The sequence below is a fragment of the Somniosus microcephalus genome, chromosome 34 (assembly GCF_052327205.1).
Source record: "Somniosus microcephalus isolate GS21.2 chromosome 34, FLI_Smic_1.0, whole genome shotgun sequence".
Lineage (NCBI taxonomy): Eukaryota > Metazoa > Chordata > Chondrichthyes > Squaliformes > Somniosidae > Somniosus > Somniosus microcephalus.
The window spans coordinates 27,728,440-27,752,101 of NC_141020.1; the positions used below are offsets into that span (position 1 = coordinate 27,728,440).

The following is a 23,662-nucleotide window of genomic DNA, read 5'->3' on the forward strand; positions in this document are numbered from 1 at the left end:
TCACTAACTTTCCAGCTAGATTAGAAAGTCCCACACCAGGGCCCAAAGGCAAATTATACATGCCAACCACATCCCTGCCTCAGGCTAGCTAACTCAGCACGGGACAGCGCCAAACCTGGAGCCTTCCTGGTCAGCGATAGTCAGCTACCTACTGAAACAGGGCAACAGTCTCATCAACCAAATCTCTGAAAAGAAAATCATTTCTCTGTTGGAAATGCACAGCAGGGTAGTTAGAACATAAGAATTAGGAGCAGGAGGTACAGCCCCTCAAGACTGCTCCGCCATTCAATAAGATCATGGCTGATCTTCGACCTCAACTCCACTTTCCCGCCCAATCCCCATAGCCCTCGATTCCCTTAGTGTCCAAAAATCTATCTCAGCCTTGAATATACTCAACGACTGAGCATCCACAGTCCTCTGGGGCAGAGAATTCCAAAGATTCACAATCCTCTGAGTGAAGAAATTCCTCCTCATCTCAGTCTTAAATGGCCGACCCCTTATCCTGAGACTCTGCCCCCTAGTTCTAGACTCGCCAGCCAGGGGAAACAGCCTCTCAGCATCTACCCTGTCAATCCCCCTCAGAATCTTATATGTTTCAATGAGATCACCTCTCATTCTTCTGAACTCCAGAGTATAGGCCCAATCTACTCAATGTTCAGGTGGAACCTTGGAGTTCTGCTGAAGAATCCCAGCCCAAACATGATCCAATCTTTCCGTCAGATGCTGAGCGACCTGCTGCACATTTCCAGCATCTTCTGTTTTTACTTTATGTTCCACATGGATGATTTGACAAATGGAAAGAACAAGGGAGAACGACAGCAGTTCAGTTTCCTTCCTGCATTGAGTTCTAGACAGGGAGGCCATTTGTTAACTTGTAGTTGGCAGCTGTGCTAATGGATGCACAACTGCCAATGCCCAATGAAGGTATTTTTTTTTTTTTTTTTTTTTTTTTTTAAATACAGACTTTCACGGATTCAGTTAAATATTGTCTATCCACACACTTGGGCAAGAGAGACACTAAATTTCGATTGACAGAAATGATACAATTACATGAATATCACGTGGAGAACTAAGAGGCAGACAGAACTTTTAACTTTCAACCCAGAATGCATGACAAGGAGGAAAGATGTTACAAGTGAGATTTCACTACAGAAGCGCCAACCCACAGTTGGAAACACACTTCACACTCACAAGAACCTTTGTTAAAAATAAATCGGAGGAAATATTCCGAGCGTAACTAAGAGGTGAGACGCAGATTTCCAAGCTCCCACTTTCCTCAGCTGTCAATCTCAGCCTCTTCACACATGAAGGTCGAGTGGAGAACATGTGCCTCTTACTGCAGAATAAAAGTTGGACATGGTGAGCTCGTTAAATTGCTCACACAAGCCTCCTGCTGGTCAGCCTAGAAGAGCGCGAGCAGCCTGTGGAACCACTGAAGGTGTGGAGCATGGGGATTTTATTTAGGTTGTGTAATTTCACATCGCTTACCTTTGCGCCACCAGCGAGTACCAAGTGCCGAGTTTTGCAAACGAACATACCGCCGTTTTCCACCAACTTCTTGCAGTGTAGAAACGCGAAGCCACGATACAAATGTCTAATCTCCCCCTCACGACCCTGACAATTAAACATTTTTTTTGCAAGTTTACACAAATTCAGTTAAATATTGCTTGTCCGCGCATTTCGGCAAAAGCTACGCAACATTTTAATTAAGTACAGAAACTGGGCGTGATAACATGAATAGTGCGTGGCGATTAGAGCACTAGGACTTGGAGTACAAAGAAGATACCGAAAGAACAAACTGTAATAAAAAGCATAAAATGGGTCCATCAGAATCTGAGAAAACGGAAAAGACAGGTTAACACTTCGATAAAGAGACCATTAACTGGGAGACTGGTCTCCAAACAAGATGTTAACTACGTTTCAGATGTTCACGGATCTGTTGTGCAATTCCAGCATTTTCTCACTGCCAATAATCTATAAACCCCATTTCAGCATCCATGCTTCTTAAATGATTCCAGGCTTATTGCTGCCACTACTCTATCCAGAAGTCTATTCCTTGCACTATGTCATTCTATGTGACGACAACCTTCCTGACATCAGTTCCAAAATGGTCTTTCGCTAGTCTGAACTTGTGTTCCTTGTTCTACTGTCATATTTTAATCTAATGTGCCCAATTTATTTTTTCTATAATTAAAGAGGAAGATGGGAATTGTTTTTATTTTTAAAAATTAGAATTTTATGCTGTGCCAGCTTAACTCTCCGTTTAACATCACGATACTTGTGGCCTTATCGAGAAGCCTTACCGAGTGCGGTCCATCAATGACTTTGACAATGTCTTTCACGTGAATATTATTTTGCTCAGAGTCCAGGGCCACAGCAAAGCGATTGTCCTTTTTCCGGGTTATTGCCTGATGCCGTACAGTAATGACTTTCCCGTACATGTTCAGGACCTGCAAAAGACAAACTTATGACCAAAGAGCCAGCATGTCTCAGCTCAAGTACAAGGGGACCAGCTTTCTATTGTCAAAGGATACAGCACATGCCTTCAGTAAATGCCTTATTGAAAAATAGGCAAATCTGCAAGCTAAAGGGAGGTGCAAGACAGAAAAAGTCCACACAATGTCTATAGCCTGAGGGAGTTTGGTCTGGAGTGTGCTTGATTTGTTTCCTCTCCATCCTTCCTGTCAAAAAGCAGGCTCCAGCCCAAACACAATAGTAATGCAGCCACGTGTTACCTGGTCACTTCTTAAAAAGGAGCATACAGGAAACTTTCGTTTAACCGGAGGTTAAATGCCCGGAAAGCTCTATCTACCGGCAAAATTCAGGAGCCGTTTCCTTTAAGTTTTTTTACTTCTCGTTGCTTTTTTTTCCCCCGTCAGGCTCTGCAAGGTCTAGCTGAAGCTGTTGCTTAGCTACAGAGACGCTTTTAAGCTGCGGCCGACTGTTTTGAAGCTGCAACAGGGTTTGTTGATTCACAGAGCTCAAAAGCTCCGTATGTTTTAACATTAGCGCTGGTTTCTACGGCAGTTTTGATGGTACGGCACCAGCTCGGTCCCGTCAGTGCCGGATACCAGAAAGTTTCCTGTACATTACAGGAATTGGATTAAGACATTTATTTCTTCAGTTGCTTTACTAATACTCCACATATAGTAACAAATGCACATTGCATTCATTCTTAAATCCAACATGAGAGCTTGGAGACAGAGCTGGGAGAACGCAATTGCAGTGGATCGCAATCGCAGTGGAAGAATTTGGTGAGAGCAGGAATTTGGTGAAGAGGAGGAAGGCGTTTGCGACATCCAGTTGAAAAGGAGGAGTGGAGCCACAGAACCCAAAGACTCTAAGTTAATAGGCTCGAGAGCGGACCTGCGAGAGAGCAAGAGAAGCAGCCATAGATGAAGGTAGAGCCCAGAGGGAGCGCGAGCGTCAGGGAGCGAGGTAAAAAACCTGAAGTGACATCCACAAGGGAAGGAGCTGATTGGTGAGTAAATGGTGATTGTTTATCTTTAAGTCTTGAGTTTATTTCTGTAAAGTTAGTTAATAGTCTATTAAGTAGAGGCATGGCAGGGCACCTCAGTCTCGTGGAATGTACATCTTGTGCCATGTGGGAACTTCAGGACGATTCCAGTGTCCTGGACAACCACATATACAGGAAGTGTCGTCAGCTGGAGGAGCTCAAGCTCCAGGTTTCGGAGCTTGAGCAGCAGCTGGCGTCACTGCGGTGTATCCATGAGGCTGAGAGCTACGAGGATAGCACGTTTCAGGAGGTGGTCACCCCGCAGCGCAAGAGCGTGCAGGCAGGGTGACCGTTAAAAAGACAAGGAGGACCAGGCAGGTAGTGCAGGAGTCCCCCGAGTGCATCTCTCTCTCTAACCAGTATGAATACTTGTGAGGGCGAGGGTTTCTCTGAGGCGTACAGCCAGAGCCAAGTCCACCGCTCCATGAGTGGCTCAGTTGTACCCAGAGGGAGAAGAGAGGAAGATCATCGGTAAAGCAATAGTGATAGGAGATTCAATAGTTAGGGGAACAGACAGGCGCTTCTGCGGCCACAGACAGGATGTTATGTTGCCTCCCTGGTGCCAGGGTCAAGGATGTCCTATAGACATTGTGTGGACTTTTTCTGTCTTGCACCTCCCTTTAGCTTGCAGATTTGCTTATTTTTCAATAAGGCATTTACAATTTATATAAATGACTTGGATGAAGGGGCCAAAGGTATGGTTGCTAAATTTGCTGATGACACAAAGATAGGTAGGAAAGTAAATTGTGAAGAGGACATAAGGAGGCTACAAAGGGAGAGAGATAGATTAAGTGAGTGGGCAAAGATCTGGCAAATGGAGTATAATGTGGGAAAATGTGAAATTGTCCATTTTGGCAGGAAGATTAAAAAAGCATATTATCTAAATGGTGAGAGATTGCAGAGCTCTGAGGTGCAGAGGGATCTGGGTGTCCTAGTGCATGAATCGCACAAGGTTACTATGCAGGTACAGCAAGTAATTAGGAAAGCTAATAGAATGTTATCGTTTATTGCGAGGGGAATTGAATACAAAAGTCGGGAGGTTATGCTTCAGTTATACAGGGCATTGGTGAGACCACATCTGGAGCACTGTGTACAGTATTGGTCTCCTTATTTAAGGAAGGATGTAAATGCGTTGGAAGCAGTTCAGAGAAGGTTTACTGGACTAATACCTGGAATGGGCGGGTTGTCTTATGAGGAAAGGTTGGACAGGCTAGGCTTGTATCCGCTGGAGTTTAGAAGAGTAAGAGGTGACTTGATTGAAACATATAAGATCCTGAGGGGTCTGGACAGGGTGGATGTGGAGAGGATGTTTCCTCTTGTGGGAGAATCTAGAACTAGGGGTCATTGTTTAAAATAAGGGGTCGCCCATTTAAGACAGAGATGAGGAGAAATTCTTTCTCAGAGGGTCGCGAGTCTTTGGAACTCTCTTCCTCAGAGGGCGGTGGAAGCAGAGTCTTTGAATATTTTTAAGCCAGAGGTAGATAGATTCTTGATAAGCAAGGGGGTGAAAGGTTATTGGGGTTAGGCGGGAATGTGGAGTAATCAGATCAGCCATGATCTTATTGAATGGCGGAGCAGGCTCGAGGGGCCGAGTGGCCTACTCCTGCTCCTACTTTGTATGTTCATATGTCACTGAGCAGCTGCAGAACATTGAGGGGAGGGGGGTGGTGAACAGCCAGAGGTCTTGGCCCATATCAGTATCAATGACATAGGTAGAAAGAGAGATGAGGTCCCGCAAGCAGATTTTAGGGAGCTAGGAAAGAGATTAAAATGCAGGACCTCAAAGGTAGTTATCTCTGGATTACTCCTGATGCCACGAGCTAGAGGGTATAGAAATAGGAGGATAGAGCAGATGAATGTGTGGCTGGAGAGATGGTACAGGATGGAGGGCTTTAGATTCCTGTGATATTGGGACCGATTCTGGGGGAGGTGGGCTTGTACAGGTCGGACGGGTTTCACCTCAACAGAGCTGGGACCAATTTCCTTGTGGGGGGGGGGGTTTGCTAGTGTTGTTGGGGAGGGTTTAAACTAATTTGGCAGGGGGATAGGCAACAGGATGTAGCATTAGAAAGGAGAAACAAGGTGCACAAAGGATTGGGAGAGACAGAACGCACTAGAGTAAGAAATAGTACGGTATTAGGTGGGGTCAGACTAAGAGAGAATACAAGAAGGTCTAAGACAGGTTTACAGTGCACGAGTGTAAACGCACAACGCGTGGTAAATCAGGTTGGTGAGCTGCAGGCGGGAATATGATGGGAATATGATGTCGTGGCGATAGCGGAGACCTGGCTCAAAGAAGGGCAGGATTGGGTACTGTGGTAAACCACTGTCATACCTGTCTGTGTCTGTATGTGTATTCCACTAGGTACAGGTCTGGACATGCCTCGGCTGACTCCTCCCACTATTCCAGGTATATAAGTGACTACCTCCCAGTCCCTTAGTATTCTGGACGGGTCGACCACTCGAGACAAGACCTTCATTCTTTAGTTAATAAAAGCCTGATGCGCCATCAATTACTCAAAAGACTGAAGTTGAGCGAGTAACAATCAGGCTTTTATTAACTAAAGAATGAAGGTCTTGTCTCGAGTGGTCGACCCGTCCAGAATACTAAGGGACTGGGAGGTAGTCACTTATATACCTGGAATAGTGGGAGGAGTCAGCCGAGGCATGTCCAGACCTGTACCTAGTGGAATACACATACAGACACAGACAGGTATGACAGTGGTTTACCACAGGTACTAAATATTCCTGGATACAAGGTGTTCAGGAAAGATAGGGAAGGAAAGGAAGGAGGTGGGGTGGCAGTATTTATTAAGGAGAATGTTATAGTGCTGGATGGAGAGAGAGGATGTCCTGGAGGGGTCAAGGACAGAATCTATTTGGTTAGAGTTGAGAAACAATAGAGGTGCCATTACACTACTAGGTGTATTCTATAGGAGGCCAACTAATGGGATGGATATACAGGAGCAAATTTATCAGGAAATTACAGAGAGGTGCAAGAACTATAGAGTAGTGATAAAGGGGGACTTCAACTATCCTAACATAGACCGGGATAGTAATAGTGTAAAGGGCAGAAAGGGGGAAGAATTTCTGAAGTGTGCTCGGGAGAACTTTCTTGATCGGCACGTTTCCGGCCCAACAAGGAAGGAGGCATTGCTGGATCTGGTTCTGGGGAATGAGGTAAGTCAAGTGGAGCAAGTGTCAGTAGGGGATCATTTAGGGAACAGTGATCATAGTATCATAACGTTTAGAGTAGCTATGGAAAAAGACAGGGAGCAATCTAGAGTAAAAATACTTAATTGGAGGAAGGCCAATTTCAGTGAGTTGAGAATGGATCTGGCCCGGGTAAATTGAAATCAAAGGTTGGCAGGCAAAACTGTAATCGAACAATGGGCTGCCTTTAAAGAGATGGTTCGGGTACAGTCGAGGTACATTCCCACGAGGGGGAAAGTAAGGCAACCAAAGTCACAGCTCCCTGGATGAGGAAAGAGATAGAGAGTAAAATGAAGCAGAGAAAGGGGGTGCATGACAGATGTCAGGTTAAGAATACAAGTGAGAATCAGGCTGAATATAGAAAGTTCAGAGGGGAAATGAAAAAGGAAATAATAGGGGCAAAGACAGAGTATGAGAATAGATTCGCAGCTAACATAAAAGGGAATCCAAAAGTTTTCTATAGGCACATAAATAGTAAACGGATAGTAAGAGGAAGGGTGGGGTCAATTCGAGACCAAAAAGGAGACCCAGTGGAGGCAGAGGGCATGGCTGAGGTACTGAATGAGTACTTTGCATCTGTCTTCACCAAGGAAGAAGATGCTGCCAAAGTCAGTGAAAGAGGAGGTAGTGGAGATACTGGATAGGATAAAAACTGATAAAGAGGTACCAGAAAGGCTGACTGTATTTAAAGCAGATAAGTCACCAGGACTGGATGGGATGCATCCTAGGATGCTGAGGGAGGTAAGCTGGAAATTGCAGAGGTACTGGCCATAATCTTCCAATCCTCCTTAGATACAGGGGTGGTGCCAGAGGACTGGAGAATTGCAAATGTTACAACCTTGTTCAAAAAATGGTGCAAGGATAAACCCAGCAACTACAGGCCAGTCAGTTTAACCTCGATAGTGGGAAGCTTTTAGAAATGATAATCCGGGACAAAATTAAGTCACTAGGACAAGTGTGGATTAATTAAAGAAAGCCAGCACGGATTTGTTAAAGGCAAATCAGGTTTAACTAACTTGATTGAGTTTTTTGATGAGGTAAACAGAGAGGGTTGATGAGGGTAATGCGGTTGATGTGGTGTACATGGACTTCCAAAAGGTGTTTGATAAAGTGCCACATAATAGGCTTGCCAGCAAAGTTGAAGCCCATGGAATAAAAGGGACAGTGGCAGCATGGATACAAAATTGGTTAAATAACAGGAAATAGAGAATAGTGGTGAACAGTTGTTTTTCGGACTGGAGGAAGGTACACAGTGGTGTTCCCCAGGGATCAGTACTAGGACCACTGCTTTTCTTGATATATATTAATGATTTGGACTTGGATGTACAGGACGCAATTTCAAAATTTGCAGATGACACAAAACATGGAAATACAGTGAACAGAGGGGAGGATAGTGATAGACTTCAAAAAGACATTGAATGCCTGGTGGAATGGGCGGACATGTAGCAGATTAAATTTAATGCAGAAAAGTGCGAAGTGATATGTGTTGGTAGGAAGAACGAGGAGAGGCAATATAAACTAAAGGGTACAATTCTAAAGGGGGTGCAAGAACAGAGAGACCTGGGGGTATATGTGCACAAATTGTTGAAGGTGACAGGGCAGGTTCAGAAAGCGGTTAAAAAAGCATATGGAATCCTGGGCTTCATAAATAGAGGCATAGAGTACAAAAGCAAGGAAGTTATGATGAACCTTTATAAAACACTGGTTCGGCCTCAACTGGAGTATTGTGTCCAATTCTGGGCACCGCACTTTATTAAGGATGTTAAGGCCTTAGAGAGGGTTAAGAAAAGATTTACAAGAATTGTTTAAGGGATGAGGGACTTCAGTTACGTGGATAGACTGGAGAAGTTGGGGTTGTTCTCCTTAGAGCAGAGAAGGTTGAGAGGAGATTTGATGGAGGTATTCAATATTCAGGAAAGATAGGCAAAAAGGAAAGGGAGGTGGGATGGCATTGCTGGTTAAAGAGGGGATTAACACAATTGTAAGGAAGGATATTAGCTCTGATGATGTGGAATCTGTATGGGTAGAACTGAGAAATACCAAAGCGCAGAAAATGTTAGTGGGAGTGGTATATAGACCCCCAAACAGTAATGCAGTGGTTGGGAATGGCATTAAAAGGGAAATTAAAGAAGCGTGCAATAAGGGCACAGCAGCCATCATGGGTGACTTTAATCTACATATAGATTGGGCTAACCAAATTAGTAACAATACTGTGGAGGAGGAATCCCTGGAGTGTATACGGGATGGTTTCCTGGACCAATATGTCGAGGAACCAACTAGAGATCAGGCCATCTTAGACTGGGTATTATGCAATGAGAAAGGATTAATTAGCAATCTTGTTGTGCGAGGCCCCTTGGGCCGGAGCGATCATAATATGATCGAATTCTTCATTAAGATGGAGAGTGAAGTAGTTGACTCAGAGACGAAGGTCCTGAATTTAAATAAAGGGAACTATGATGTCATGAGGCGCGAGTTGGGTAGGATTGATTGGGGAATGTCACTCAAAGGGTTGACGGTGGATAGGCAATGGCAAACATTCAAAGATCGCATGGATGAACTACAGAATTTGTTTATCCCAGTTTGGCATAAAAATAATTCAAAAAAGGTGACTCAACCGTTGCTAACAAGGGAAATTAGGGATAACATAAGATCCAAAGAGAGGACATATAAATTGGCCAAAAATAGCAGCAAACCTGAGGATTGGGAGCAGTTTAGGATTCAGCAAAGGAGGACAAAGGGATTAATTAAGAGGGGGAAAATAGATTATGAAAGTAAGCTAGCAAGGAACATAAAAACTGGCTGTAAAAGCTTTAATAGATATGTGAAGAGAAAAAGATTGGTGAAGTCAAGCGTAGGTCCCTTGCAGTCAGAATCAGGGGAATTTATAATGGGGAACAAAGAAATGGCGAAACCAATTAAATACATATTTTGGTTCTGTCTTCACAAAGGAGGACACAAATAACCTCCCAGAGATGTCGGGGAACATAGGGACTAATGAGAGGGAGGAACTGAAAGAAATCAGTATTTGTGGGGAAATGCTGTTGGGGAAGTTGACGGGATTGAAGGCCGATAAATCCCCAGGGCCTGATAATCTACATCCTAGGGTACTTAAGTGACCCTGGAGATAGTAGATGCATTGCTGGTCATCTTCCAGAACTCGATAGACTCTGGAACGGTACCCATGGATTGGAGGGTAGCTAATGTTACCCCACTATTCAAAAAAGGCGGTAGAGAAAAAGCAGGGAATTATAGACCGGTAAGCCTGACATCGGTAGTGGGGAAAATGCTAGAGTACATTATAAAAGATGTAATAGCAGAGCACTTGGAAAGCAGTGACAGGATTGGACAAAGTCAACATGGATTTACAAAAGGTAAATCGTGCTCGACTAATCTACTGGAATTTTTTGAGGATGTAACTGGTAAAATAGATAAGGGAGAACCAGTGGATGTGGTGTATTTGGACTTTCAGAAGGCTTTCGATAAGGTCCCGCATAAGAGATTAGCGTGCAAAATCAAGTCACATGGGATTGGGGGCAACGTATTGACTTGGATAGAGAACTGGTTGGCAGATAAAAAGCAAAGAGTTGGAATAAACGGGTTGTTTTCCGAGTGGCAGGCAGTGACAAGTGGGGTACCGCAAGGATCGGTCCTAGGACCCCAGCTGTTCACAATATATATTAACGATCTGGACGAGGGAATTGGATGTCGTATCTCCAAATTTGCAGACGACACAAAGCTGGGTGGGAGGGTATGCTGTGAGGAGGATGTCGTGAAACTCCAGTACGATTTGAACAGGTTGGGTGATTGGGCAGAAACATGGCAAATGCACTATAATGTGGATAAATGTGAGGTTATCCACTTTGGTGGCAAAAACAGGAAGGCAGATTATTATTTGAATGGCAATAGATTGGGAGAAGGGGAAGTGCAGAGAGACCTGGGTGTTCTTGTGCACCAGTCGCTGAAGGTAAGCATGCAGGTGCAGCAGGCGGTTAAGAAAGCAAATGGTATGTTGGCCTTCGTAGCAAGAGGGTTCGAGTACAGGAACAAGGATGTCTTGCTGCAGTTGTACAGGGCCTTGGTGAGACCGCACCTTGAGTATTGTGTGCAGTTTTGGTTGCCTTATCTGAGGAAGGATGTTCTTACCATGGAAGGAGTGCAGCGAAGATTCACCAGGCTGACACCTGGGATGGCAGGAATGACGTATGAGGAGAGATTGTGTCGATTGAGCTTATACTCACTGGAGTTTAGAAGATTGAGAGGGGATCTCATCAAAACCTATAAAATTCTGTCAGGCTTGGACAGACTAGATGCAGGAAGGATGTTCCCGATGGCGGGGGAGTCCAGAACCAGGGGTCACAGTCTAAGGATAAGGGGTAAGCCATTTAGGACTGAGTTGAGGAGGAATTTCTTCACCCAGAGAGTGGTGAACCTGTGGAATTCTCTACCACAGAGGGCGGTGGAGGCCAGTTCATTAAATATATTCAAGAAGGAGTTGGATATATTTCTTAGGGCTAAAGGGATCAAGGGATATGGGGAGAAGGCAGGGACAGGGTACTGAATTTGGATGATCAGCCATGATCTCATTGAATGGCGGAGCAGGCTCAAGGGGCCGAATGGCCTACTCCTGCTCCTATCTTCTATGTTTCTATGTATTCAAAATCATGAGGGCTCTCGACAGAGTAGATAGAGAGAAACAGTTCCCATTGGCAGAAGGGTCAAGAACCAAGGGACACAGATTTAAGGTGATTGGCAGAAGAACCAAAGGTGACATGAGGAAAAACTTTTTTATGCAGCGAGTGGTTAGGCTCTGGAATGCACTGCCTGAAAGGTGGTGGAGGCGGATTCAATCACAGCTTTCAAAAGAGAATTGGATAAGTACCTGAAGGAAAACCACTTGCAAGGCTACGGGGAAAGGGACTAGCTGAAGTGCTCTTGCAGAGAACCGGCATGGGCCTGACTGGCCAAATGGCCTCCTTCTGTGCTGTAACCATTCTATGATTTGTCACTACCAACCACCCAAACTTTAAACAGTGTAACCCAGATTATCACGGAGGCAATTCGGACAGTCAGTGAGATTTTGCATTGGAGCAGCAACCTGGAGCTCCCAGACAACTGCTTTCTCCCCTTCTGTTCACTGCTTCCCCATTTCTCAACTGGAGCCTCCTACCACACCTGCCAACTATGGCGACAGAGGAAAGAGAGCGCGTGTGTGTGTGTGTGTGTGTGTGTGTAGTTCTCAAATCCATACAAGTACCCAATCAATTACTTTGTAGAGCTGGCGACTTGGACAAAAAGGGCAGTTCCACTCATCTGGCTGCATAAATTAGTTTTAATTGAGATCGAGATCCTGTGTGTCAGCATAAGCAAGGTGCGGAAAAGAGAGTAGTCAAATGAAATTGAGAGGAGGGTGAAAGCGACGAGTCGGTAAACAATAAGGTCATACTTCAAGGTGGTACAGCTGGTTATGGCTCCACCAGTGGTGGCCGTGCCTTCAGCTGTCTAGGCCCTAAGTTCTGGAATTCCCTCCACTAACCTCTCCACCTCTCTCTCCTCATTTAAGATGCTCCTTAAAATCTAACTCTTCGACCAAGTTTTTGGTCACCTGTCCTGACACCGCCTTGTGCGGCTCAGTGTCAAATTTTGTTTGATAACACTCCTGTGAAGTGCCTGATAACATTAAAGGCACTATATAAGTTCAAGTTGTTAGACTCTGGCCTCAAACGTGGATTGGAATCCAACGCAGACCGATTGAGATGAAAGTCTTGCCCCTCTGCTGGCTACTAAAACGAGGCTGCGTCATCTCAACCCGGTTCCCAGTGGACATGGGCCTGCAGCAACAACTGCTCCTAATTTGGCAATCTTGCCCAGAAATGCCATTGGGATGGTTTTTCCGCAAAGTAGAAAAATTCAAACTGGATGTCAAGGGTGCTCTTCTCATGCCGAGTTAAGGCACAACATTGTGCGCGAACAACATTCATAGCTGGATGTCCCAGGGCTGAGCTAGGAATGTTTGGTGCTGGCATCGGTGACAGGTAGGAAAATTATTGAAGTATTCCCGCCCCCCCAGTGCAAAATTCACTGGATTATATATTTCAATTTAAAAGCTGGTATTTCAGACTACTTGAGAAATGTCACTGTCTTTAATACGAAGTGATTGGCAAAAGAACCAGAGGCGACATGAGGAAAAACTTTTTTACGCAACGAGTGGTTCGGATTTGGAATGCACTGCCTGATAGGGTGGTCAAATGTAAGAAATCACACAACACCAGGTTATAGTCCAACAGTTTTATTTGAAAAGGTGAAGTGGAGAGATGCCTATAAACACAGATTATATAGTCAGAGAATAATGCCAGATGATTACAGGTAATCTTTCTAACTGCCATTTATCACACCTCGGCAGAGAGATAATCACAGCAATCAAAGGTGTGAATGGTGTCCAAACAGGTCAGTCAGGAAAACATTACATCAAAGAACAATGAGGTGGGGTCACAAGGGGTAAAATGTTGCAGATGCTGGGGTCTGTGTGAAAAACAAAAAACAGACAAAAAACATTTTCTTTGCTGGAAATCACAGCAGGTCCGGCCCCATCTGTGTAGAGAGAACAAGCCAACGACGACTCGAGTCTGGGTGACCCTACGTCAGGTGGGGTTACATGTAGCGTGACATGAACCCAAGATCCCGGTTCAGGCCATCCTCATGGGTGCGGAACTTGGCTATCAGTTTCTGCTCGACGATTTTGCATTTGATTGCTGTGATTATCTCTCTGCCGAGGTGTGATAAATGGCAGTTAGAAAGATTACCTGTAATCATCTGGCATTATTCTCTGACTATATAATCTGTGTCTATAGGCATCTCTCCACTTCACCTGACGAAGGAGCAGCGCTCCGAAAGCTTGTGATTTCAAATAAAACTGTTGGACTATAACCTGGTGTTGTGTGACTTCTTACATTTGTCCACCCCAGTCCAACACCAGCATCTCCACACCATGATAGGGTGGTGGATACAGATTTAATAGTAGCCTTCAAAAGGGAATTGGATAAATACTTGGAGAAAAAATTGCATTGAATGTATTAGGTTACAACAAACTGTTCCAAACCGAATGAAATTTCCACTAATTAACAATATTTTCAGATAATACATCACAAGAGACTAACTTCTTTAGTTCAGAACCAAATATCGTACCTGGAATGTCTCTCTCTCCAGCCGGACAATGACTCCCATAGTCTGTGGATCGAGTTGTACCAGTTCACCCCATTCGTGCTGACCCCCTGCATCGACTCCAGATGCAGTCTCTGAACACAGCTGCAAATCCCTTGGGAGCACTTTCAGCTGAAACACAGAAGGGTCAGGTAAGTCTCAAAATAAGCAGCACCCTCAAAACTGCCTCACCATGAAAGCTCTCCGGACTGCATAAGTTGTACATCACATAAAATAAAATAAAACAAATAGTTAGTCGACTGCAGCCAGGGTCAACAGATGAAGCACGACAATTTGCCTCAGTGTCTCTCGCAAGGGAAGGGGAATAAAATAAACAGGATTCCTACTCCTGATGGTCATCTGCTGAGCCCTGCTGGAAAGTGCAAGATATGGACAGGACCAGCCTTGGATTTGATGCCTGCCCGACATTCACTGTTTAAGCTTACAATGTGAATAGTGGTCACCTGGGCAGGGTACAATTGAGTAGCTAGCGCCCCATGGCAACTGAACCCCAGCTACAGTTGGCAGCTTCAGGAACGAAAGGGTCGTACAACAAAGGTTCCCTAGATCGATCCCTGGGGTGAGAGGGTTGTCTTATGAGGAGAGATTGAGCCTATACTCTCAAGTTCAGAAGAATGAGGGCTGACGTCATTGAAACATACAAGATACCGAGGGGAATTGACAGGGTAGGTGCTGAGATGTTGTTTCCCCTGGCTGGAGAGTCTAGAACTAGGGGACATAGTCTCAGGATAAGGGGTCGGCCATTTAAGACTGAGATGAGGAGGAATTTCTTCACTCAGAGGGTTGTGAATCTTTGGAATTCTCTACCCCAGAGGGCTGTGGAGGCTCAGTCATTGAGTATATTCAAGGCTGAAGTAGATATTTTGGACTCCAGGGGAATCAAGGGAAATGGGGATCAGGCAGGAAAGCGGAGTTCTGGTCGAAGATCAGCCATGATCTTACTGAATGGGGAGCAGGCTCGAGGGGCAATATGGCCTACTCCTGCTCCTAATTCTTAAGTTCTTAAAGGTGGAACCAGAAAAAAGGCTTCTTCAACTCGACTAAACTCACTGTATTCTTACCATGCGAGCAATAAAAGATACGAACAAATACAAAGTATGGAAATTTTCAGTGAACAACCACAGATTGCTCGACAAAGCTGCAACAATGACGGGCAGGGAACAGTGCCATGAGGCATACTGCCAGCATCTGCAGGAAGTCCCAGAGCCAATTCAAAAATTGATCAACGGCAGAGTGCAATTCTCCCTTAAAGTTAACAGTAATAAAGGCGTAATATTCAAGACAGCAATCAGAGATAAACACAAGATAAATCAATGATGAGAAAATGTCACTTTGGTCCCTCGAAGCTCATCCCTCCAGTGCCTTAATTATCCTCATTCAACACCCAATGATTTTGAATGACCCAAATATTTTTCTGTACTATACCAAACCCTGAAAGAGTTTCCAAACATTTATCACCCTTTCAATACAGAAATTCTTTCTGAAAACTGCTTTCAATTTACTTTTTATTCATTTGAATTGACCTTATTCCCTCTGGTCTTACTTACTTTAATGTGATACTCTTTAAATTCAAATAGTTATTACAAACTTTTAGAACATTACCTGAACTCCAAGATTTATTGGCACTTTTGAAATCACTCACAAGTATCCATTATTTCTCCAACCACAGCCCCCCACCCGACAATGCAAACAGAGTCCCAGGCTTTATTGCCCAGATCATTCATTACAAATTAGGACCACTATAATAGGGTTATATAATGCTTTGGCAAGACCTCGTTTGAAAAAAGACTTGCATTTATATAGCACCTGTCACAACCACAACATGTCCCAAAGTGTTTTACAGTGAAGTACTGAACCCATTGAAGCAGTGCGCCCAGTTTTGATTCCCCCAACCTCAGGAAGAGTACTATGACTCTAGAGAAGGTGCAGAGGTGGTCACCCAGCCCAGCGTCCAACTGCATCCTGAACTCCCTGTTCAGCCTGAAATCTACTTCCTTACCTGGTAGATTATTCCTCTTCAAGTAAAGACATTTTTTCTGAAGATCTGTTTTAAATGTATTTTTCACTAATATTTTTACGTCTTTTCGCTCCCTGGCTTCTGTGGCTCAGTAAGTAGCACTCTCGCCTGAGTCAGAAGGTTGTGGGTTCAAGTCCCACTCCAGAGACTCAAGCATAAAAAAAAAATCTAGGCAGACACTCCAAGGCAGTGCTGAGGGAGTGCTGCGCTGTCAGAGGTGCCGTCTTTCAGATGAGACGTCAAACCGAGGCCCTGTCTGCTCTCTCAGGTGGACGTAAAAGGTCCCGTGGCACTATTTCCAAGAGCAAGGGAGTTCTCCCTGGTGCCCTGGCCAATATTTATCCCTCAATCAACATCTAAAACAGATCATCTGGTCATTGTCACTTTGCTGTTTATGGGACCTTGCTGTGCTCAAATTGGCTGCTGCATTTCCTACATTGCAACAGTGACTCCACTTCAAAAGAACTTCATTGGCTGTAAAGCGTTTTGGGATGTCTGGTGGTTGTGCAAGGCACTATATAAATGCAAATCTTTCATTTCTGGCCTGACTGACCTTAAAGCAATATTCCAGGTCCAACTCATCTGTGCAATTTAATCTGATATAACCCAGTGGGGTCGCTCCTTAACCTTCAGGTCTCCTGACTGTAGTTTGGAGACAATCTCACCATTTAGACTAGATGATTGCTGACGTCATCTCTTTTACTAATTAGGGTAAAGACTAATCTGAAATACTAACCTTTCTACCCATCGCATGTTACTATTTTTATCCTCTCTCAGTTACTCAGTTCTACAAGCCACAATCAGCCAGGAGGAACAGTGATTATATGCTAACAGCTTGCCTGGCCCGTCGATGCTCAAATACAGGAAACTCTCGTTTAAACGGCAGCTAAATATCTGGAATTCTCTATTAACCGGCAAAATTCATACTCTGAAAACAACACCTCAATAAACGGAAATGTTGCCGAGTCCGAGTCTCCCGCGGTGGCCGAGTTCGTCGGGCACCAAAGAGTTTCCTGTACTGTCCCCCTTCCCTTTTGCATCTGCCATTATCACCCCCTATATAAAAAAAAACACACTTGACCACTCTGTTCTTGCAAACTACTGTCCCATCTCCAACCTCCTCAAACTCCTGGATGTGTTGTCGCCTCCCAAATCCATGTCCATGTTTCCCGCAACTCCAAGTTGAACCTCTCCAATCAGGCTTGCACACCTGCCACAGCACTAAAGTGGCTTTATCAGTCACAAATAATATCCTATATGACTGTGACACACAAAAATTAGGAGCAGGAATAGGCTATTTGGCCCTTCGAGCCTTCTTCGCCATTCAATATGATCATGGCTGATCTTTGACCACAACTCCACTTTCCCGCCTGATCCCCATATCCCTTGATTCACATTGAGTCCAAAAATCTATCGACCTCAGCTTCGAATATACTCAAAGACTCAGCCTCCACAGCCCTTTGGGGCAGAGAATTCCAAAGATTCACAACCCTCTGAGTGAAGAAATTCCAAATATCTCAGTCTTAAATGGCCGACCCCTTATCCTGAGACTGTGCCCCCTAGTTCTAGACTCTAGCCAGGGGAAACAACCTCTCAGCACCTACCCTGTCAATCCCCTTCAGAATCTTATATGTTTCAATGAGATTACCTCTCATTCTTCTAAACTCCAGAGAGTACAGGCCCAATCTACTCAATCACTCCTCTAAGGACAACCTTCTCATCTAAGGAATCAGTCTAGTGAACCTTTGTTGCACTGGCTCGAAGGCATGCATGTCCTTTCTCGGATAAGAGGACCAAAATTGTGCACAGTACTCCAGGTGTGGTCTCACCAAAGTCCTGTACAACTGTAATAAGACTTCCTTACTCTTGTACTCAAACCCCTTGTAATAAAGGCCAACATACACTATCCCCTCTCATCCTTCTCAACCTGTCTGCAGCATGACAAGGTTGACCACACCATCCTCCTCCACACCTCTCCTCCGTGATCCAGCTGAGTGGTCTGTTCACTTGTCTGCACTCTTACCTATCCAGTGATAGCCAGAGAATCTGCAATGGCTTCTCTTCCCACTTCCGCATTGTTATCTCCGAAGTCCCCCAAGGATCTATCCTTGGCTCCCTCCTATTTCTCATCTACATGCTGCCCCTCAGAGCTCATCAAATGACACATCAGGTTCCACACGTACGCTGACAACACCCAGCTCTACCTCGCCACCATTTCTCTCGAACCCTCCACTTCCAGACTGTGTCATCAGACTGCTTACCCGACATCCAGTACTGGATGAACTGCAATTTCCTCCAATTAAACATTGGAAAGATCAAAACCATTGTCTGCGGCCCGCGCCACAAACCACTGGCACTGATTCCAGCCCCCTCCCTGGTCATTGTCTCAGGCTGAACTAGACTGTTCGCAACCTCACCTGACCTACACTGGCTACTAGTCCACCAATGCCTCAATTTTTTAATTCTCATCCTTGTGTTTAAATCCTGTCAATTGCATCACTCCTTCCGACTTCTGTAACCTCCTCCCACCCTACAACCTCAAAGAGCTCAGTGCTCCTCCAACTCTGGTCTCTTGTGCATTCCCCACTCCCTTCACTCCACCATGGGTGGCTGTGGCTTCTGCCGTCTAGCCCTAAGCTCCGGAATTCTCTCCTTCACGTCCCCACCCCCCTCTCCTCCTTTTAGACCTTCCTTAAAACTTACCTCTTTGACGAAGCGTTTAGTCACCTGTCCTAACGCTTCCATTCTTTGGCTCGGTGTTAATATTTGTCCGATAACACTCCTGTGAAGCACCTTGGGACATCTTCCTACGTTAAAAAGCGCTATATAAATGCAAGTTGTTGTTGTTGCCCTAAACTCAAACGGACAGCCCTCTTACCACCATTACTTCAAAGTGTGAGCGTCATTTAGAATATGTAGTCTTCAAAACATTACCTCATGCATCGTCAGGTCTGAAAAAAGAATGACAAAGTTTTCCTCCACTCGCACAATCAGTCCTGTATCTCCCTCGTAACGTCCCGCTATCACCTTCACGTGGTCTCCCATTTTGAAGTATTTGCGCAATTCATGGGCTGGAAACTCTAAAGGATCCTGCAAGTAAACAAATGTTAAACTGAATCACTTCCATCACGGCAAGTCCCTTGTACATATTCCAATGCCTGGTCTGTTCTAGACTGAGTCAATGGCCTGATTATAAATCCTTTTAAAAAACACACCCTTGGGGTAGATGAAATGATGCAGCTGAGGTTAAACAGAGCTGATATTTACTTATTGTTTCCTCTTCTCAATGTTCTCCCCTTCCCAGCGCTTTGGCTCCCAGCTAAGGTACCAGACTGAAGCGGCTAGGATCCATGCATGAACCTTGGCAGTGAACGTCAGCAGCTTGTTGGATGGAAAGGGGCATTACTGCTGAGCCCAAGTCTGGCCTCGCCCTTTGTCCACAGTCACACTGTGGCCCATCAGCATGACTTGGTTTGCTAGTCAATAGTTGATTAAATCCCCCAAAGGAGCGGATTTTCCCCCCTCGGATTTGCAAACGATAAGAACACAGTCTATTTTATTACTGGTTTTAACTGATGTGGAGATTAGACCAGTCATTTTCTTAGACAGGCTGGCTCAGTTTGAATAGGCTTCCGTTGCTACAGCAAGTGATCGGATACCAGGTGGACACAAGCAGAATCATCTGCTGTTGATAAAAAGTTACGGCTGGTCAACCTGTGGAGGTGAATTGATTCTCAAACCACATTCCTCAGTACCTTCAGATCCTCGTGTTTGGGCAGAATTGTGATCTTGTTGCCCTCCACACTCAAAACTTTACCCTGCAGGTTTATCAATTCACCCTCACAAACTTCCACATTATCGCCGGGTTGTAGGTTGTGTTCTCTTTCTTTGCCTGAAAAAAGCCAAAATGTTCTACTTAAGATTCAATCAAGGACACAAGTAAAGTCGAGCACCACAAAAGGGCAATCAGCCAATCAAAGCTCATCGCTTTCATTCCCCAGCTCTTCCATTACAGCATCCAACTCCATAGAAACATGGAAAAATAGGAGCAGGAGTAAGCCATTCGGCCCTTCGAGCCTGCTCCGTCATTCAATGAGATCATGGCTGATCCTCTATCTCAATACCATATTCCCGCTCTCTCCCCATACCCCTTGATGCCTTTTGTGTCTAGAAATCTATCTCCTTCTTAAATATATTCAGTGACTTCGCCTCCACAGCCTTCTGTGGTAGAGAATTCCACAGGTTCACCACCCTCTGAGTGAAGAAATTTCTCATCTCATTCCTAAATGTCCTACCCCGTATCCTGAGACTGTGACCTCTCGTTCTAGACCCCCCAGCCAGGGGAAACATCCTCCCTGCATCCAGTCTGTCTAGCCCTGTCAGAATTTTATATGTTTCAATGAGATCCCCTCTCATTCTTCTAAACTCTAGTGAATACAGTCCTGCCATCCCAGGAATCAGTCAGATCTTGAACATCCCTGAGGCTTTTGGCTCCAATAACCTGCCTGGTTGGCTGATTATTCAAAACATTTCTAATAGTGGTTTCCAATTTACTTTTCACAAATTTAAACTTGCCCTACTTTTCTGTAATATGCTGGGTTTACTTCATCTAAACTATTTTACATAATAACTGAATGGGCGGCTTTCCTTAGCCAGTCTTTCCAGCTTCTGGCCAATATTTATCCTTCAATCAACATCATAAAACAGATTATCTGGTCATTATCACATTGCTGTTTGTGGGAGCTTGCTGTGCGCAAATTGGCTGCTGTGTTTCCCACATTACAACAGTGACTCCACTTCAAAAAGTACTTCAATGGCTGTAAAGCGCTTTGGGACGTCCCGAGGTCACGAAAGGCGCTATAGAAATGCAAGGCTTTCTTTTCTTCTGCAAACAGAGTCATCGCCTTGATACTTGCAATTGGTCTTGTTGCCCTTCTCTGCGTCCACACCACTGTATGTTCAGATTGTTTGGAGCGTGGTGACCAGAATTGAACACAACACTCCAAATTGCATAGTCTTAGCATAACCTCTGAAGACCTTGGAGGCCAACTTTTTCAGGTTACCGTTGTAGGCTACATTATTAGATAGCCATCACTTATTTTAGCACTAAATACTTAGCGTCCCCCCCCCCCCCCCCCCCCCAACGGCACTGCTTGAAAAGGAGTGTCAAAAATATCAATTACATTGAGCATCACACCAAAAACACCAGGGCATGTAAAAAATGTAGCTGTGACACTTTTATACACAATTAAAAACCTTCTCAAATGCCTTGTGCAAAGTTCTACATGGATAGCAACATATCCTTTAAGGCACGTCCGGAAATGGCATAGGCATTGCGGGTTTTTAAGTGATAGCTGCAGTTAGATTTCCCTCCACCCTCCGATTTCCTCCCCATTCTCTTCAAGGATCAAGTTGGTGGGGTACGTTTCCGTGAGCACTAAGTGCCCTCAAGTACTTTTCAAAAGTGGCCGTTCTCCACGTGTGTTGGTGAATGTCCTCAGGCTATTTGACTGCCAGCCACAGTGTTACATTGTCGCACCCGGTTTTGTTGCTGCACTTGCCTGCGAGGGCCAGTGGCTTCGCAATCAGGAGGGGGAATTTTGCCCAATTTCCCTCCTCCCTAACCCCAGGGCACCAAGGTTAATAGTGGCACACATTTTACAAGCTCAGCCAAATCAGGAAAGGAAGAGCAAACCTGCTGATATGTGTGGCTCAACTGTACGCTGCATTTACGATGTTTTGGGGGGGGGGGGGGGGGGGGGAAATAGGGCGGGGTGAAAAAGAGGAAAAGATCAAATTAGAAATTAATTTGAGGCAATGGAAACACCAATATGCATATAGGAGCCCTCTATCGAGCAGCTCTGCATTTTCTCTCTTGTGATGTGCGGGTTAGGTTGATTGGCTATGATAAATTGACCCTTAGTGTTAGGGGGATTATATACGTGGGGTTACGGGGATAGGGTGGGATATGTGTTGGTGTAGGGGTTACGGGGATCGGGTGGGATATGTGTCGGTGCAGGCTCGATGGGCCGAAATGGCCTCTATCTGCACTGTGGGGTTTCTGTGATTCTGTGAGACAAAGCACTTACCCGTTGATTCAGTCACAACCTCCAGATCAATGCCCTCTGGCTGGTCCTCATACTTTTCTAGCTCAGAAAGTGTCGGCTTGACTCCTTCAGTAATCTGTAACATGCAAAAAGTCACTCCAGTTATTACAAAAACTATGAACTGTAGGAAAAATGAGACAGGAGGCTCAAGATGCCCTGGTGCTTTATTGCACAGCGCTACGGAGTAGAGGACCACAAGGTTTTTCAAGATGCCCTGGTGTGTTATTGCACAGTGCTATCGAGTACTGGTCCCCAGGGTATTGCCCGTGAACTGCCGCACACTGGGTTCTACTCCGAACCAGAATGCCACAGGGAAGCAAAGTGCTTTCCAGACAGTAACAATCAATGGGGAGGGTATCCACCACCTCTCGCACACATCCCAGCAGCTGAATCAGACAGGGATTGGTGAAAGTCTCAGAGCACAACCAACCAACCTCTTGGCCATGAAAAAGAGCAAATTGTATCATGACAGTTTTATTTGGCAGGTCGAATTTTGTCTAATTCTTAATATTGTAAGATGGGGAGGGAAGAGCAGGAAGAATAAATTTAGACAATTAAATCAGAGGTGCAGCATTTTACTAACCAATAATAGCTTAAATGTTAAACGCCACCCAATTTTCAAAGCTAACCTGTCAGACAGGCAGAATGAAGAGCAAGAAACTCGTACCACACAAATGTCTGCAAACATACCAGATACATGAGGTTTACTTTCTGAGTACACAAACTGCTTGATGAGGCATCTGGTGGGGCGGGGGGGATAGAAACCATCTAACTTGGTGTTGCTCATGGGGAGTCTGGGATATACAAAGTGTGACAAAAGGGGCAACATGTGACATTTACAGGAAGTGCGTGCTATACCCAAGACCATTCTTATTACCGTAAAAATTGCAACAGAACAGTACCAACATCCATTAAAGGTCGGCGATAAACCGCATTCAGTGAAAGATGGCATCCTGGAGTGGGCATCACTATGGCTTTAAGTGCACTCAGTGCTCTTCTCAATTATACTGCTACAGTGCAGAAACAGCAGTATAACTGCAACCTAAATTGCTCGTCTACCTGAGATGTGCTAACCAAGTCACCACAGCAAGCAAGAGGCTTGGAGAAGTTTGGAGGACGATCTTTAAAAACAAAATTTCAAACCACACTGGCACAGAAAAGATTCTGTAGGCGACATCACTTACAACTGCAGACATGGCAAAACTTTTGAACAAGAATCCTTTCCTGCTGTAGCGATTGCCCTCAAATATGAGAAAGTCTCCATCTGTGGTAACGTCACCACCCAGTGATCTGTGCAGTTATAGAAACATTTCAATTAAAACACATTAACAGAATGAAATCCCGGCGTAAAGTGCAATGATGTTGATAAGATTCCAGGGCCACTCTGAAGTGCAACAAAATCTAGTACGTGCAGTTTCATTATGGTCCTACTAACTACCTTATTCTTTTGATCAGATAATAGGTTTCTTATAGATCACTAAAAGGTGGATATGTCTGAGCAAGTTTATCACTGGCTAATTCTTATACAGTAGTATCCATTTTGGAGTTGGGAAATATTTCTACCTAAAGACATGAGAACCATCATGATAT

The 23,662-nt window shown here is 44.7% G+C and overlaps 1 protein-coding gene across 5 annotated transcripts in view; it reads right to left on the reverse strand.

Moving 5' to 3' along the window:
- supt5h (SPT5 homolog, DSIF elongation factor subunit) overlaps window positions 1-23,662 on the reverse strand; it is a 119,734-nt gene that overhangs the window by 43,430 nt on the left and 52,642 nt on the right. For all 5 annotated transcript variants that reach the window (XM_085973606.1, XM_085973604.1, XM_085973605.1 and 2 more), the window contains 7 exons: window positions 23,257-23,362; window positions 22,055-22,148; window positions 19,721-19,857; window positions 18,900-19,055; window positions 13,913-14,059; window positions 2,304-2,450; window positions 1,489-1,614 (listed from right to left, as the gene is read on the reverse strand). In XM_085973606.1, coding sequence (XP_085829732.1) covers window positions 1,489-1,614; window positions 2,304-2,450; window positions 13,913-14,059; window positions 18,900-19,055; window positions 19,721-19,857; window positions 22,055-22,148; window positions 23,257-23,362 — 913 coding nt within the window. The remainder of the gene's footprint in view (window positions 1-1,488; window positions 1,615-2,303; window positions 2,451-13,912; window positions 14,060-18,899; window positions 19,056-19,720; window positions 19,858-22,054; window positions 22,149-23,256; window positions 23,363-23,662) is intronic.